Source organism: Oenanthe melanoleuca, chromosome 23, assembly GCF_029582105.1.
Source record: "Oenanthe melanoleuca isolate GR-GAL-2019-014 chromosome 23, OMel1.0, whole genome shotgun sequence".
Taxonomy (NCBI): Eukaryota; Metazoa; Chordata; class Aves; order Passeriformes; family Muscicapidae; genus Oenanthe; species Oenanthe melanoleuca.
The window spans coordinates 4,187-22,210 of NC_079356.1; the positions used below are offsets into that span (position 1 = coordinate 4,187).

Consider the following 18,024-nt stretch of genomic DNA (forward strand, 5'->3'; position numbering starts at 1 on the left):
TGCACACTGCAGGGGCCATTTGCCAGGCTCACTGTGACTTCCCATCCCATCCCATCCCAGTGAGCCCCTCTGCCCTCTCCTGCCCTGCTGCTTCCTGCTGAACTAAGGAGTTCTCCTCCCTAACTCCCTGTGCGTGTCACTGATGCAGATGGTGAATAGCACCGTGTGCTGCTGGATGTGGACAGACTTTGAGGGGAACCCACTGATGGTATCCATGCCCCTTGTGCGTGAATCACTGCCAGCTGCCCAGAAAATGGCTGCAGAAGGGCTGTTTTCCCTCCTGATCCCGTCCAACACGTGGCTGGTAGGTGCCTGGGAGCTGCCAGGAAGGCAGCAGTGTGTGTGTGCTGCAGGGAGCAGTGTGTCCATGGGGTGAGGTGACAGGGCAGCTGGGGCACACAGAGCCGGGGAAGGGCTCAGGGGCACCCCACAGAGCCGGGGAAGGGCTCAGGGGCGTGCCAGAATTGTTTTCCCAGGGGCCTTCAGCCCTCTGCTGTGAGACAGTTGGGCTGTACTAAAATGGCATTGCCATACGAGGTGGAGGTGCCACTCTTTGTGGAGTTGTGAGGTGCACTGTCCCACCCATGTTGTGTTTGTTTCCTACAGGGGTATCAGAGCACTTATTAAAGGGAAATGGGGCACACTGAGTAATTCAAGATAAACACACAGTAGCATTGTCACAGGAACTTCACCCTGTGCCTTGGATTTTGCCTATTTATGTATCCTTAACACAGCAGGACTAAATCAAATTGATAAATGCAGATCTTTGTAGCCTGCAGTGCTCAAGGCTTCCCTCCCCTATTCCTGCTCCTCCTGCACCCCTCACCACGCTTCCTAACTAGTGAAATTAAGTTCTGGTGAAAGTTTTGGAAAAAGAAGTGTAGAAACAAGTGCTTACTTGTTACCAGCTCTATTATGAGTTTTCCCCAGCTAGGAGCTGCACAGAAGTGAGACTGGGGCAATGACATCAGGGAACAGCTGTAGAGTTAAAGGCAGAAAGAAAAGACTTACCAGCAAAGGGCAGGAAAGGGGAAAGGTTTCAGAAAAGATTTCTGTGGTCTAATTAATGATCATTTCTGATTCCCCTGTGAGAAGAACACAAACTCACAGCCAGTCAGGCCTCACAGTCCCCTGTAGTGAGAGCTCAGCACACATCCACAGAGGCAAGTCCAGCACCTGAAAGAAAAAAAAAAATAAAAAAGAAAAAGGTGACAGGGCAGCACAAAGATTGTTCTCTGTGCAGCGCCCAGACTCGGGGCCCACTGTCAGCTCTCTAGTTCCCGTGAATTATCCCACAGCCCCCAATTCCCTGCTCAGTTCCTGCTGCCGTACCCTCACAGTGCCTCACGGAGGGTGGATATTCCCGTGCAGAGCTGCCCCTTGAACGCCAGCTGAGCCAGGAACGGGCAGAGCGTCCAAGGAAGCTCAGCAGCATCGGGACAGGGACAGGCATCTGCTCCAAACAATTGGCTGTCTAAAGCCCTCATCCCCCAGCCCCACCCATGTCCCTGGGGGCACTTGACAGAGCTGCCTGGAGTCCAGCTGATTTAGCCCCCCTGAGCCGGGGCTCCAGGTGATATTTTCAAGCAGGAGAAGGCAGGGCCGGGGGCGCTCCCGCCCCGTGCCAAGGCAGCTCCCCGTGCCCACGGGAGGACATCTCTCCCTGCAGCAGCTCAGCTCCTTTCAGGGCCTCAGCAGTGGCCTCTGCAAGTTCTTTTCCCTCAGCAAAGGGTGCACATCCCTGCCTCCAGCACACCTCCAGGGGGACCCACCTGGGAAAGCTTTCCATCCCTTCTGCACTTCCAGCTGGCTCCCTGGAAACTCCCACCTTCGTCCAAACAAAACTTCATCCCACCTGAACCTTTGATTTGAAGGCATCTCTGCAGGCTGTCGGTTGGCATTTAATAGCTGTAAGGGAAGATTGCCTTGGCTTTAGTGCTGCTGCTGCTGAATGAGGCCTCAGGCAGGAAGGGAAGGGCAGGGAATTGGGGTGGACAGGCCATACCTGGCAGCTGCCTGGGAGCTCTGGGAGGCTGGAACCAGGAATTGCTGTCTGAGCCCCTCTGCACGCAGCCCGTGCCACCATCACCAGGACACGCCAGCTGCTCCTTGGGCTGCTTTTGGGCTGTCAGTGGCCTGTATCCAGGCTGAAGCATCTCCAGGAGCCTGTTCAGAGCAGCCCCTGGCCCAGGAGCCACGGGCATCCCTGCGGACAGAACCCTGGTACTGGGACTGTCCATGCCTCAAAACCCATCCTGATGACAAAACCCTGGTACTGGGACTGTCCATGCCTCAAAAACCATCGTGCTGAGTAAACCGTGGTACTGCGACTGTCCATGCCCCAAAAACCATCCTGCTGACAAAACCCTGGTACTGGGACTGTCCATGCCCAACCTCTGGGGATGAACGTCATCTTGTTGGCTGGGACCAAGGAAAAAAATCCAGCTGGGGGGAAAAAAACCCAAACTCCTGGCTGGGGACTCTTTATTCTAAATTTAAAAATGAGTTGAGAAAGGTAAAAGGTAAAAACCATATGCACAAGGTTAGAAGCAGTCAGCACACACACTGGCACAGGCAGACATAAGCAGACAGACACAGACAGACTCTCCAGACAGACACACGCTCCCCCTGTCACACTCTGCAGCTGACAGGCTGACTGCAACCCTCACTTGGAACGCTGCATGAAGAGGATGCTTCAACACATCCCCCGGCTGCTGCTCTTCAACACCCAACGGGAGATTCCAGGGAAATCGGCATAATTGGTGACTGCAGAGATGGGAATCCACCTCAGGGACCTGAGAGACAGCAGGAGCTGGTCAGGTAGAGGTTATCCCCACACATTTCCTACCCAAAACCCCACAGAAAAGAGAGGAACAATAAAGTTCTGTAACTATTCTACCCAAGCGGGTGCCAGGGCAGGGCAGCTCCGAGCTAAGGGGCACAATAAAGGCCCATACAGTAGAGATGCACACAGTAAAGGTACATGCAACATAAACCAAGACAGCTACATACAGTATAAGCCAAGGTAGGTACACACACCATGGATGAGGACTGGAGATAACTCTCTGGAGGATTAAGTCTCAAGCCCAAGATAGAACCTATGGAACTAGTGAGGGCACATAAGGAGGGTCTAACACACTCCCTACAGAAGGCCAAGAGAATGGCACGTGAAAAGCAGGCACTACCAAAGCTGAGAAGGAAGATGGATGAGAAGATCTTGTGTACTTCTTTCCGTCTCAAAAAGTAAAAAGGTAAATGTGCTGGAATAAGCACAATGCAGGAAAGTACACGAGTAGAGTCTGGCTACCATGGCTTGGAAGGATGCTGATAAAGCATGGAGATGTGACAAAGGTAACACAGATGGACACAAAGGACAGAACAAGGACACGGATTACACAAGACACACCAGTTATTTACCCAGAGCTGGAAGGAACTGGAGCAGCCATCAAGTGCAGCATCTCAGAGCCAGAGCTGGAATGAAGAACATGCCACAGTCAGAGCTGGAGGCTCAGCGAGCTGGACTGGGAAACACCTGCAAGTGAAACAAGCAGAAGGAACAGAAATCATCTGGGCCCTGAGATATCCTGGGCTGTATCCCTTGAGATGGGGAGAGAAAGGGGAAAAAGTAAAGGAGTTCAGGGAGAAGGAAGGAGGGGCAGGGGGGAGAGGAGGGGAGGTTTTGGGAGGCACAAGGGGGAAAAGAAGAGGAATACGCAGAGAAGGAAGGAGGGCTAGAGCGGGGGAGAGGGGTAGAAGCCGAGCCCCACAGCTCACCTGGGAGCCCGAACAAGCAGCTCCTCCTCTCACCCTACTCGGCGTCAGCAAACGGCGGCCGAGTGGTTTCTAGGCATTAAATCACCTCGGCCCCAGCCCCGGGCCCGCCCCGCTTCATCCCGGTTCCTCCCGGGCTCTGCCTTCTGGGACTGCCCGGTCCCGCCCCTGTCCCGCCCCGTCCATGGGCACGCGGGACGTCCCGGTCACGAACTGCAGCAGCCGGATCCGCTTCTCAGCGTCCATCAGCAGCACAGCCTGGGGGCAGAGACACCCTCAGCACTGCAGGAGCCCCTCTGTGCCAGCAGCCTCAGGGCACTATGGGCTGCCTCTGCTCCATCTGAGCAGGAGCTGCACCTGCCCTCACCTGAGCCAGGAGGGAGCAGCTCCTGCCCCAGCACAACCACCCACTCTGAGCAGTTCTCATACAGAAAAATGATTGCAAAAAAGGGCAGGGACTTTCACCTACAGGACCAGCTAGGGCTGGTGCCCAGTCTTACCTTCCAGAACCACCGGATAACAGGGTGATTTGGGCAGTAACCATTTTTGTAGATGGTGTGTTGTCTCCAGCCGCTGACATCCACGCCACCAAGGCCACACATCAGTAACTGCAGGCAAGCAGAAGGGTGGGATGTGTCCCTGACCTCACAGGGTACAAGGTGCCACTGCCCCTCAGGGCTCTGACCTTCAGGCACTTATGCACACCCAGGGGAGAGTCCGAGCATCCCCAGAGTATCCCAGCTGCTGCAGAAGGGCTGCACACTGCCACAGTGTGACACAACTTCCACGTCTTTGGCTCAGATGGGACTGGCAGAGGGTGGCACTGATCCACTAGGCTGCTTCCAGGCTTTCAGAGGCACACCCCCCCACCACCCTCCTGAGTGCAGCTCTTCTCATGTCATGAACAGATTTATTAATTAGGAAGAAACATCTGATTTCCAGCCGTGTCCGCACGTTCCCCCAGGGAGAGAGACAGATGACTGAAAAGCCCAGAACATGGCACATCTGTCAGAGAGCTGCCAGCTTGGGGCACCAAATTGACTCACCTCCAGCTCATTTTCATCAAAAATTTTAATCGGGTCGATAGGAAGCAGTTCTGTGAATCCCTAAAAAGAAGAGCAAAGTTAAAACTCTCATCCCACATAAATCCTAATTAAAAAAATCAATGACCAAATTACTTCAAGCTCAAATAATTAAACTTGAAGGAGAATGACCTTATTCCCATAAGGGAAAGATGATATATTCTTACACAAGATAAAACTGTCAAATCACAAAACATCATGTATTCTATTTGCATTCCCTGCCAAGCTCCCCACTCCCTTTACACAGACACCAGTGGGTAAGAAATCTGTGTTAAAAACAATCCCTGGTTTTGGGAAAGAAAGGAGCTAAAGAGCCTCGCCTCCAGAAAGGCATTCATTTCTTTCTGCACTCTGTTGACAAATCGCCACTGGATGACCAGGCTGCAGAAAGAAACAAAACCCCACCAGAAAAACAAACTCATTAGCAGGTCTCAGCCAAGGGCTCAAAGGTTTCAGCAACCCCAAATGCTTTCAAGTTTGTCATTTACAACTTCAGCGAGTTCAGGTAACTAAGCAGCTTCCACCAGCTACTCCAATTTATTGGCTGGTGACTGATGGAATTTTGAAGAGACAAACCAAAAAGCCCAGTGACTTTGACCAAATCACAGTGGGAATTTTTTCACTCCTGTAGGTACCTACGTGAGCAGACATTTTATTCTTCCAGAGCAATGAGCAATTAAAAATTCCCAGCAAAGTCTGCAAGCTCTGAGGAGAGCTGTCAGGACACAGCACCTCGCCTATAAAGAAAGAAATAAACTGCAGCATCAAAGGGACACCTTGCTTTCAGCACCAGCCACCCGCAGCACAAACACCTCACAGGTGCAGGCATCAAAAGTCAATTCCAGGCATGGAATTGCTCCAGGTCCAGGCACTGGAAATGAATTCCCAGTTTGCATGAATGTAGCAATTGTAACATCTTTCACTTTGGAAAAGGCCCTGATTTAAAATGCCAGCAGGTATTAATGAATTCAGCATTTTACATCCTGGTAGGTAGAAGAACTGAGAAATCTGAAAATGAAACCTAATTTCAGATCCGGCCAGTTTTGGTAGGATTGCTGGCACTGGACTCCTGGCTCTGGTCTGTGACTGGCAGAGGAGGACACTAGGATGAGGGCCAGGCTGGAGAGCACCTTCTGGCTCATCTCAGCTTGAGCCAGGTGTTGGAGAAGGACATTTACATGGGGGGAATTTCAGGAGATCAAAGCACGTCATTTAATTTACTCCTTGTTCTTGTACCTGACGGGATATAACCAATGTTAACAGTAAGGTTTTTCCCCAGTGATCCCTGATGCTCTTGTGCAGTACAAGCTCCAGGGATTGCAGCAGGGCCAATTCTAACCCAGCTGCTCTTTCTTCCCCCCAGGCACATTCCATCACAGTACTTACTCAATGTATTCCCGCTTGTTTTCATTTGTTACCATCATCATTTCGGACCCGTTGGGCTTCAGGTCCACTTGATATGTCTGCCTTTCAAAAGACCAAAGGCTGTTATTTGAGGACATCTTTCTCCCAGAACCCACTCTCCCTGAGCAGTGTTTCACAAGCAGGATCAGGCAATCATGAGCAAATTGATTTACACTTTTGAACAAACCTGCGCTGACAGAAGGGAAAACTGGCAGAGAGGGGCTGGCTATTTACTGATCATTTTATTACAATTATTATTTATAATAATGAAATTATATATTTATATAAAATAGAACCACAAAATAGGTACTTTATATACACAAAATTATAATAGCTATTATGTGTAATACAAGAAGATAAATCACATACTGGAACTGCCCAAAGCCAACCAGTGGGTTACAAAACCTCTCTATTCTGTGGCTCCTAGTTCTCCATGAAATCCATAACCTTCGGGTGCTTCAGGAAAAAGGCAGCACTGGAAAGTGGATCAGAATATTTTTGACAGGACACTGAATGCATGGTTTGAAATGCTGAAGTCAGTTTTTATAAAAGGCCCTACAGTCCCCAGCTCCAGTTCTATCTGGAGCCAGGATCTAGGGCTCAGAAGTAAACAAAGGGAAAATGCAAAAAAAGGTCATAAAAACCTCTAAGCAAACTAATTTAATTTAATGTCTACAACACTTTCATTTGTCATGGAGAAAGAGCCCCATAGGCTGTGACCCTTTTCAACCTGGCAGCTTCCCCCTGGCACACCAGCTGTGACAGGCACTACAGAGAGGACCTGGTGTCCTTCTGCTGCTCTCCCCTGACAGCACCTTCAGCTTCAGGAACCAGAGAGTCCCTGAGCATGTCCCAGCTGGACTGTGGGACACCTTCATCCCTCCTTCACTGCAAGTATTTCACTCAGCTGCATGTCCAGCTTGTCCCAGAGGTGCCACAGCTCCCTGACAGGAGCTGGCAGCCCCGCTCCCAGCTGGGAACACAGCCAGCTGAGCTCGTTGCTGCTTTCACCACCACCAGACTGTCAGCACTGAGCTACTTGTTGGCAACCACCAGTCCTAAGATGCAAGTAACCTTTACGTACCTGCCCAAAGTTTTCCTCATCTATGCAAAACGTGAGATCCAGCTCGGTGGGGTCATTTTCCAGGATCCACTTCAGAGAGTTGTAGTATTCACTATCCTAGGGCAGATCACAGTTAGGCAGTTTGAAAATGGGCAATTAGTGCAGAGCTGTGGAAAGCCAGGGGCCTGTGAGCACTGGCACAGGTTCAATGGGCTCTTACCACTGACTCCATGTCCTTCAGGGTTATGGGCTTCCCCAGCATCATCTTGTAGAAAGGTCTGATGAAGAAGCCTGGGAGAGAGAGGACAGATTACCTGCCCTGCCCTGCACCTGCACATTCCAGAAAGGTGGAATGCTTGAGGGCACCACCCCTGGCATTTCCTGTTACCTCCTGACTGTAACAGTCCTGCAGCTGCAACGGCATCAGAGCAGCTCAGCTTTATTTTATTATGGCACAGAAAGTCCAATTTTTCAGTTTCAACAATTATCCACTACCTGCCATACTCCACTGACCACCCTAACATTAATGGCAGAGAGAGACAAAAGCTGGGGAATTAAGCCCAGGGTACTCTATCCCATTTAAAATCACTACTTCCCTCTCCAAGGAGTTGCCTAAAAATCAGGCTAGTGACCTTCCTCTGCTCAGGACTCTGATTTAATGAGAAGGTGAAGGGGGCAGAACTGTCCTGTTTTGGTGCAAGAGAACCACCCAGCAAGGAGCAGTGGAGATGCTGGCAGTGGCACAGCACAGCCCACTTCTTTCCATCTACAGCTCTGAGGAGCACCAGGAGGATGACAGGAAAGCTTCTACAGGACCATGCTGGGACTGCCCTTCCCTGCCTCCAGACAGCTGCTCCTCCCAGGATCCTGAACACGGGATCACAACAAAACAACGGGGTTGCGACCAGAAGACAACGCTCCAGACCCACCCCGGTGCCACCTGCAATGGCAAGGTGCTGGTCACCCTGGGCTGCCACCCTCTGCTGCTACGGACACTCCTCTGGGTCAGGACTGGGCAGCAGCAATCAGACTGCATTTTCCTTGTTCCTACAACTGGAAAAGCCCTCTAAGTTTGAGCATCCCAAGCTGCTTTAAGGGGGACTGGGATCTGAAAGGTGTCCTTCAGCAAATGTTACCTGGAGAAAATTCTGAAGGACTGCGAGCACATTGCAAGACATTTGACCTATTAGTTAATTTAACGGTAAAATACTACTTTATTCCCCTTCACACATTAAAGTGATTTATCCCTTGTGGAAAAGCTGAGGAGGGCTGCCAGCCTGAGACCCCAGAGCTGCTGCCAAGGTGGGGCACCCAGCACAGCCCTTTGCCTTTCCAACCCCTCCACTGGAATCCCCTTCTACAGACTTCTTGGTCACCTTGACACCAGCAGCCACAAATCACAGCGCCAGTTTTGTGTGAAATCACAGGTAACACAGCTGGAAATGACTGACAGTGGGTCAGCTCTTGGCCCTCTCTACCTCAGAGTGTGCAGCGACACCAACAAATCTCAGTCTGAGTTTCTTCTCAGAGTCTTACAGGGACTTCACGTCAAAAATGCTGTTCCAGGGCTACAAGGGTCTGGCATGAACCACTCCACCTGGAACTGCAGCTCAGGATTCTCTGCCTGATCCCAAGTGCACATGGATAACAAGTTCATTCTTTTTGAAGAGTATTTTCAAAAGTCTCAACACCTTCAAAAATTTCAGAACTTTGAGTCTTCCCACCACTACAGTTCTCTGCCAGAAACCAGGCTCTCAGGCCTTTGAGGATTCCCTCTCCTGCCTTTCCAAGGGCCCCACTATTTCCCTGAAGTTGGGACCCCCTGCCACACAGAGAACTCTCAGAGCCAGACATTCCCAATGCTGATGGCATCACAAGGGTTACTCCAGCTGGGATTTGGGCACTCCTGTCAATACATCACAGAGTGAAATACCTCTTGTCCAGGTGAGGTATTTTTCATGCCCTTTCCAACCAAAACTCTACTAATAACTGCCATTCCGAGTTACACTTTGCCATTCTCCTTGCACAGCCTCTCCCTGCACACTGCAGGGCCATTTGCCAGGCTCAGTGAGCCCCTCTGCCCTCTCCTGCCCTGCTGCTTCCTGCTGAACTAAGGAGTTCTCCTCCCTAACTCCCTGTGCGTGTCACTGATGCAGATGGTGAATAGCACCGTGTGCTGCTGGATGTGGACAGACTTTGAGGGGAACCCACTGATGGTATCCATGCCCCTTGTGCGTGAATCACTGCCAGCTGCCCAGAAAATGGCTGCAGAAGGGCTGTTTTCCCTCCTGATCCCGTCCAACACGTGGCTGGTAGGTGCCTGGGAGCTGCCAGGAAGGCAGCAGTGTGTGTGTGCTGCAGGGAGCAGTGTGTCCATGGGGTGAGGTGACAGGGCAGCTGGGGCACACAGAGCCGGGGAAGGGCTCAGGGGCACCCCACAGAGCCGGGGAAGGGCTCAGTGTCATTTCAGCCATTAAATAACAACTTTGCTTTATTGCTGGAAACACAAAGTCACTAAGTTTTAAAGCATATTGTTGCCCTGGCTCTGGTACATTTCTGGCTCCCCAGCCATCCAGACGTGTCTTGACAGTCTGTGCCGTGCCAGAATTGTTTTCCCAGGGGCCTTTGGCCCTCTGCTGTGAGACAGTTGGGCTGTACTAAAATGGCATTGCCATACGAGGTGGAGGTGCCACTCTTTGTGGAGTTGTGAGGTGCACTGTCCCACCCATGTTGTGTTTGTTTCCACAGGGGTATCAGAGCACTTATTAAAGGGAAATGGGGCACACTGAGTAATTCAAGATAAACACACAGTAGCATTGTCACAGGAACTTCACCCTGTGCCTTGGATTTTGCCTATTTATGTATCCTTAACACAGCAGGACTAAATCAAATTGATAAATGCAGATCTTTGTAGCCTGCAGTGCTCAAGGCTTCCCTCTCCTATTCCTGCTCCTCCTGCACCCCTCACCACGCTTCCTAACTAGTGAAATTAAGTTCTGGTGAAAGTTTTGGAAAAAGAAGTGTAGAAACAAGTGCTTACTTGTTACCAGCTCTATTATGAGTTTTCCCCAGCTAGGAGCTGCACAGAAGCGAGACAGGGGAAATGACATCAGGGAACAGCTGTAAAGTTAAAGGCAGAAAGAAAAGACTTACCAGCAAAGGGCAGGAAAGGGGAAAGGTTTCAGAAAAGATTTCTGTGGTCTAATTAATGATCATTTCTGATTCCCCTGTGAGAAGAACACAAACTCACAGCCAGTCAGGCCTCACAGTCCCCTGTAGTGAGAGCTCAGCACACATCCACAGAGGCAAGTCCAGCACCTGAAAGAAAAAAAAAATAAAAAAGAAAAAGGTGACAGGGCAGCACAAAGATTGTTCTCTGTGTAGGGCCCAGACTCGGGGCTCCCTCCAGCTTTGCTAGTTCCCGTGAAATCCCACAGCCCCAATTCCCTGCCAGTTCCTGCTGCCATACCCTCACAGTGCCTCACGGAGGGTGGATATTCCCGTGCAGAGCTGCCCCTTGAACGCCAGCTGAGCCAGGAACGGGCAGAGCGTCCAAGGAAGCTCAGCAGCATCGGGACAGGGACAGGCATCTGCTCCAAACAATTGGCTGTCTAAAGCCTCATCCCCAGCCCCACCCATGTCCCTGGGGGCACTTGACAGAGCTGCCTGGAGTCCAGCTGATTTAGCCCCCTGAGCCGGGGCTCCAGGTGATATTTTCAAGCAGGAGAAGGCAGGGCCGGGGGCGCTCCCGCCCGTGCCAAGGCAGCTCCCCGTGCCCACGGGAGGACATCTCTCCCTGCAGCAGCTCAGCTCCGTTCAGGGCTCAGCAAGTCTTTTCCCTCAGCAAAGGGTGCACATCCCTGCCTTCAGCACACCTCCAAGCAGGGGTGCGCGGGCAGCAGCCCCGGGGCTGTGCGCGCACGGGAACGGGGAGCCGGGCGCTGCTCCGCGCTCAGGGCTGCGGGGCCTCTGCGGGACGGGGGCACCGGGAGCGCCGGATTTGGGGCTCCCAGGGCTGGCACGGCGCTCCCCGCCGCCGGCCGGCTCCAGCCGCGACGCAGCGTCTACACGGGGAGATCCCGCCGCCGTTCTTCCGGGCGCGGTTACCGGCAGAGCCCCGGCTCCCCGCGGCCGCCGCAGCGGAGCGGGAGCGGCAGCGGCAGCGCCGGGCTCAGCCCCAGCGCCCGTCCGGGACGGCTGCTGCTGCCGCCCGCGGCGATCCCGATCCCGGCCCCGCTACCCGCCCGGCCGGCCCGGGGAGAGGCGGCACCGCCTGGAACCCCCAGCCAGCACCGGCAAAAACCCAGACCCCACCCCTGGTCCTACCTGAGCGCCTCAGGATTCGGGCAGCACCGGGGCCGGTCCCTGCGTCGCGCGCGGCACAGCGCTCGGACGAGGATCCCGCCGCATCCCAGCACGAGCGTTCCGAATGGAGCGGGCCGGGACCGGCCGGGCCGCATTGAAAGGGGCCCCGGCCCGCGCAGCCGCACTGGGGCCCGCGCACCCGAGTCGGGCCCGGCCCCGCCCCTCAATCCCCTCCGGCCCCGCCCCTCAATCCCGCCCGGCCCCGCCCGCTCCCTCCCCGGCGCCCCGTCCTGCCCTCTGCCGGGGCCGAACCGGGGCTGTTCCCGGCTCCGGGTCCCCTCGGAGCCGGCACTGCCCAGCATTCCTCACCGGGGCTGGGGGTTCCAGCACAGCCCCAGGGCATCCCGCTGCTTCCTCAAGCCCCTTTCAGTGCGATCAGTTTTGAGGAGAGATACCCAAACCCAGCAGAGCTGGCTTTAACGGATCCGGGGGAGTGTCCCCTGTCCCCATCTCACCCAATTGCCGCTGCCAAAAGCCAGCCTGAGGATCAGCTCCCTATCCCTCAATCTCTGCAAGGAATCGGATTTCTCAATCCGGCAGGGCAGCAATGCTGTTCTCCTCGCCGGAGATCCGGATTGCAGCGGCGTCCCCGCCGGCGCTGCCCGGATGGAGCGGGGAGGGGGGTGTGTGTGAATAGAGGGGAGGGTGACGCCGAGTTCGGGCTGCGAGAGCGGCCGCGGCTGCGAGCGTGGGAAGGGCGGCAGTGCTGCCGCCTTGTGGGCACAGCGCGGTACTGCAGCCACCCCCGAGCCGGCGCTCTGGCAGTGCTCGGCAGCGGCTGCAGTACCGCGCTGTGCCCACAAGGCGGCGTTAGCGGCGGGTGCGCAGCCAGGGCTGGGGCGGGGCAGGGTGGTGCCTGGGGAGGATCCCAGGGGGACGGACACGGGAGGGACAGGGTCAGCGCTGGGCTAAACCCCCAAAAACATCCTATAAAAACCCCCAAAATTTAAAAAAAATTTAAAAATCCCAGAAAAAACTTCTAAAAATCCCTTCAAAATACCCTCAAAGAACTTTAAAACCCCTCAAACACCCCAAAACCCCTTTAAAAACCGGGGGGCGGGGCCACGTGATCACTCGGCAGAGACGTAAACCGAGGGGCGGGGTTCGCTTCAGGGTCCATTGCTCTGGGCGTTAACAATCGAGGGCGAGCGATCGATCGATCGATCGGCAGGCATGAGCAATCGAGCCGAGCGAGCGATCGATCGATCGGCAGGCATGAGCAGTCGAGCGCCGAGCAGTCGATCGATCGGCAGGCATGAGCAGTCGATCGCCGAGCGATCGATCGGCAGGCATGAGCAATCGAGCGCCGAGCGATCGATCGGCAGGCATTGCTAATCGATCGTCGAGCGATCGATCGGCAGGCGTTACTAATCGATCGCTAAACAATCGAGCGGCAGGCATCACTAATTGATCGCCGAGCGATCGATCACAATAAAGGCCGGAGAGCCCGAGCGTCCGAAGCGAGCTCAGCCTGAGCAAATGGCGGCCGAGCCAATTACCTGCAGTTCAATCACCTCGGCCACGCCCCGCGCAGCCGCACTGAGACCCCGCGCACCTGTGCCGGGCCCGGCCCCGCCCCTGGATCACCTCACGGCCCCGCACCTGGATCCCCGCCCGGTACCGCCGTCGGTACCGCCCTTGGTACCGCCCCCGGTACCGCCTTCGGTGCCGCCTCCGGTATCGTCCCCGGTACCGCCCTCGGTACCGCCCCAAGTAACGCCCTCGGCCCCACCCCCGGTACCGCCCCCGGCAGTACAGGACCCCGGCAGAGAAAGGCGCCCGCCCGTTTCCCGCGCGCCCGCGGCGCCGCTGAGCCCACAGCCCGTGTCCGCACTCTCGGAAACCCCGCAGAAAATCGCGCCGCGGGGATCCGTGTCGGCGTCGCGCGCAGGCAGCCCCCAAATCACACTGAGGTCCTTGTTTTCCCGCTCTTTCTGCCGCCAGATATAGAAGGTCAGGCGAGTGCCGGCCGAGCCGCCATCTTGAGAGTGGCAAGCACTAACTTCCGCCCTTCTCTGCTGCCATCTTTAGTACTGGCAGAGGCCACTTCCGGCCCCGCTGCCATCTTTGTTGTGGTACCCTTAACGCCCCTCACCATGTCAATTTCTAAGTCGCCTGCCTGAATCCGGCAACGACGCCGAAAAGAGCTCCGGCCGACGCTCGAGCGGCGGCAGGCACGGGCGGGGATGCTTGTCTCGGCCAGGCTCCTGCCGCAAGCGGCATCCGCAGCGTGGCGGCAGTCCTACAGGGCAGGGTCCCTGCACGCGCTCGCTCCCATCATCAGAAGGGCACGCGCGCAGCACCGCGCTGTGCCCACAGGACGGCAGCGCTGCCAGGGCGCCGGAGCGGCGGCGGCTGCAGTACCGCGCTGTGCCCGCAAGGCGGCGTTAGCGGCGGGTGCGCAGCCAGGGCTGGGGCGCGGGGCAGGGGCGGGGCTGGGGGAGCGTCCCAGGGGGACGGACACGGGAGGGACGGGATCAGCGCTGGGGATGGCCTCAGGGTCCCTCGGGAGGGACGGGATCAGCGCCGGGGATGGCCTCAGGGTCCCACGGGAGGGACGGGATCAGCGCCGGGGATGGCCTCAGGGTCCCTCGGGAGGGACGGGATCAGCGCCGGGGATGGCCTCAGGGTCCCTCGGGAGGGACGGGATCAGCGCTGGGGATGGCCTCAGGGTCCCTCGGGAGGGACGGGATCAGCGCTGGGGATGGCCTCAGGGTCTCTCGGGAGGGACGGGATCAGCGCCGGGGATGGCCTCAGGGTCCCTCGGGAGGGACGGGATCAGCGCTGGGGATGGCCTCAGGGTCCCTCCGGAGGCGCTCGGGCACAGGAGATGCCGTGATGTGCAGGTGACACCCTGGGGCTCCCACGTGTCGAGGGACCGGGGCTGGGGTTGTGACGGGCTGGGCTTGTGTGAGAAGTGGATCTTTGGGTGAGTGACAGGCGTGGTGGTGCACCGAGAAATTGGCTAGTTAGCTAAATATTGAATTAACTGCCCAACTAACTAATAACTACTTTCATTAGTACTCCAGAGTAGGCATGTAATGTTCAATCAAGGTAATTATTTGTCACTGCCATCTGGAGTATTAATGAGGGGCCCTACCTGGCATATATGAAAAAGGAGAAAAAATATGTATGTCTGGTGCAGCAGTAGAAAATTTCAGGCTCCTGAAGTGTAAATAATTTTATTTAAATAATAACATAAGGTTTTTTGGTGTTTTGGTTTTTTTTTGTTTACTTGCAAGGAGCCTGAAAATTTGTACTGCTGTTTTTTAAATTGTACAGCTAGAAAGGAAAAGAAAGTTAGAAAAAGGTTAGAGAGAAAAAAAAAGAAAAAGAAAGAGTGAAAAAGAAAAAAACCAGAGTTAGAGACTACTAGAAACAGGGAAAGAGAAATAGAGTCAGACAGAAATAGAGAGAAAAAGAAATCCAGAGAAAAAGAAAAGAAATAGAGAGAAAAAGAAATAGAGTTAATGCTACAGCAAATATGAAAAAGAAAGACAGGAGCCAAGGGGAAGACGTGGGGTATCTTGACTAGGGGCGACTTAACTTTATTGAATGAATGTTTTTATTCACAGCAAAAGACAGCAAGGTGTACAAAGGTAAGTACAGGTACCAATTTAATTACAGATACACTCCATTGACACGCTGCTAAAGGTGAATTTACACACAGAGCCTTTTTTCCCCACTTTGAATCCACATGGGCCCACCTCTCTCCTCCCAAGTGCAAACAGCTCTTTATGGTCCAGAGATCCTCAAATAAATAGAACAATGTGCCAGCCCAGTGAAATGCTACTGCCAGGAATGACCCAGGTAAGGCAAACAGGGGCACTTCCCCTTAGGCATCCCCAAACCCTGAGCAAGCAGGGAGGCTGCCCAGAGCCTGCTGTGACATCCCCAGCTTCCTCTGCCTTAGATGTGGGCAGAGAGCTCCTGCTTCCCAGGCTGCCCACCCCTGAGCCCAGGAGCAGGCAGGGGCTGCTGCTCCTCCAGCTGTGCCCCAGTCAGGCATTTCCTGCAGGATCCCACAGCTCTACTTACTGGGCCTGTGATGATGGCTGGGTTCTGCAGCCTGGGCTCTTCCCACTGGGTCATTTTCTTATCTGCAAATAACAAAAGAAATGATCCCATGGCTTCTCTGCTACCACACCGTGAATTTCTCTTGGTTTTTCTCTCCCTAGCACAGGGTTAGCAAAGGCTTGTGTCTCCCCACCCTCCCAAGCCCCAACACACTGTTAAGCTGAAAACATCCACTCAAAAACACAGAAGCACCCCAGAACCCAGGGAATCTGCACTGCTTTGATGGCAACGTCTGCAGGAGTGAGTGACACGTTCATTGGAACGTGGGCTGGGATTGGAGACACGGCCTGGTGGGTAAGGAACCCAAAGTTTTTGGCAATGACACCCCAAGTTACTGTTTGGAAATTCTGCACAGACAGCTGAGGTATCACACTTCTAAATCTGGAGGGAGTAACATTTTTCCTAGACTCTGATTTAATGAGAAGGTGAAGGGGGCAGAACTGTCCTGTTTTGGTGCAAGAGAACCACCCAGCAAGGAGCAGTGGAGATGCTGGCAGTGGCACAGCACAGCCCACTTCTTTCCATCTACAGCTCTGAGGAGCACCAGGAGGATGACAGGAAAGCTTCTACAGGACCATGCTGGGACTGCCCTTCCCTGCCTCCAGACAGCTGCTCCTCCCAGGATCCTGAACACGGGATCACAACAAAACAACGGGGTTGCAACCAGAAGACAACGCTCCAGACCCACCCCGGTGCCACCTGCAATGGCAAGGTGCTGGTCACCCTGGGCTGCCACCCTCTGCTGCTACGGACACTCCTCTGGGTCAGGACTGGGCAGCAGCAATCAGACTGCATTTTCCTTGTTCCTACAACTGGAAAAGCTCTCTAAGTTTGAGCATCCCAAGCTGCTTTAAGGGGGGACTGGGATCTGAAAGGTGTCCTTCAGCAAATGTTACCTGGAGAAAATTCTGAAGGACTGCGAGCACATTGCAAGACATTTGACCTATTAGTTAATTTAACGGTAAAATACTACTTTATTCCCCTTCACACATTAAAGTGATTTATCCCTTGTGGAAAAGCTGAGGAGGGCTGCCAGCCTGAGACCCCAGAGCTGCTGCCAAGGTGGGGCACCCAGCACAGCCCTTTGCCTTTCCAACCCCTCCACTGGAATCCCCTTCTACAGACTTCTTGGTCACCTTGACACCAGCAGCCACAAATCACAGCGCCAGTTTTGTGTGAAATCACAGGTAACACAGCTGGAAATGACTGACAGTGGGTCAGCTCTTGGCCCTCTCTACCTCAGAGTGTGCAGCGACACCAACAAATCTCAGTCTGAGTTTCTTCTCAGAGTCTTACAGGGACTTCACGTCAAAAATGCTGTTCCAGGGCTACAAGGGTCTGGCATGAACCACTCCACCTGGAACTGCAGCTCAGGATTCTCTGCCTGATCCCAAGTGCACATGGATAACAAGTTCATTCTTTTTGAAGAGTATTTTCAAAAGTCTCAACACCTTCAAAAATTTCAGAACTTTGAGTCTTCCCACCACTACAGTTCTCTGCCAGAAACCAGGCTCTCAGGCCTTTGAGGATTCCCTCTCCTGCCTTTCCAAGGGCCCCACTATTTCCCTGAAGTTGGGACCCCCTGCCACACAGAGAACTCTCAGAGCCAGACATTCCCAATGCTGATGGCATCACAAGGGTTACTCCAGCTGGGATTTGGGCACTCCTGTCAATACATCACAGAGTGAAATACCTCTTGTCCAGGTGAGAGTATTTTTCATGCCCTTTCCAACCAAAACTCTACTAATAATTGCCATTCGGAGTTACACTTTGCCATTCTCCTTGCACAGCCTCTCCCTGCACACTGCAGGGGCCATTTGCCAGGCTCACTGTGACTTCCCATCCCATCCCATCCCAGTGAGCCCCTCTGCCCTCTCCTGCCCTGCTGCTTCCTGCTGAACTAAGGAGTTCTCCTCCCTAACTCCCTGTGCGTGTCACTGATGCAGATGGTGAATAGCACCGTGTGCTGCTGGATGTGGACAGACTTTGAGGGGAACCCACTGATGGTATCCATGCCCCTTGTGCGTGAATCACTGCCAGCTGCCCAGAAAATGGCTGCAGAAGGGCTGTTTTCCCTCCTGATCCCGTCCAACACGTGGCTGGTAGGTGCCTGGGAGCTGCCAGGAAGGCAGCAGTGTGTGTGTGCTGCAGGGAGCAGTGTGTCCATGGGGTGAGGTGACAGGGCAGCTGGGGCACACAGAGCCGGGGAAGGGCTCAGGGGCACCCCACAGAGCCGGGGAAGGGCTCAGGGGCGTGCCAGAA

The 18,024-nt window shown here is 54.2% G+C and overlaps 1 protein-coding gene and 1 long non-coding RNA gene across 2 annotated transcripts; both read right to left on the reverse strand.

Moving 5' to 3' along the window:
* Positions 1 to 460: 460 nt before the first annotated feature.
* LOC130262304 (uncharacterized) lies at positions 461 to 2,198 on the reverse strand. The gene is made up of 3 exons (XR_008842090.1): positions 2,006 to 2,198; positions 1,773 to 1,908; positions 461 to 1,176 (listed from the first exon to the last, which is right to left on the reverse strand). It is a non-coding gene; the product is annotated as an uncharacterized LOC130262304 (long non-coding RNA).
* A 1,219-nt stretch (positions 2,199 to 3,417) lies between these two features.
* On the reverse strand, positions 3,418 to 12,805 carry LOC130262269 (E3 ubiquitin-protein ligase NEDD4-like). Its single transcript, XM_056509247.1, has 10 exons — positions 12,752 to 12,805; positions 11,647 to 11,809; positions 7,541 to 7,611; positions 7,342 to 7,437; positions 6,240 to 6,316; positions 5,174 to 5,234; positions 4,818 to 4,877; positions 4,272 to 4,379; positions 3,775 to 4,029; positions 3,418 to 3,532 (listed from the first exon to the last, which is right to left on the reverse strand). Exons 1-9 carry the CDS (start codon positions 12,803 to 12,805, stop codon positions 3,889 to 3,891), a joined length of 831 nt encoding a protein of 276 aa, XP_056365222.1. The 3' UTR covers positions 3,418 to 3,532; positions 3,775 to 3,888.
* Positions 12,806 to 18,024: the final 5,219 nt, after the last annotated feature.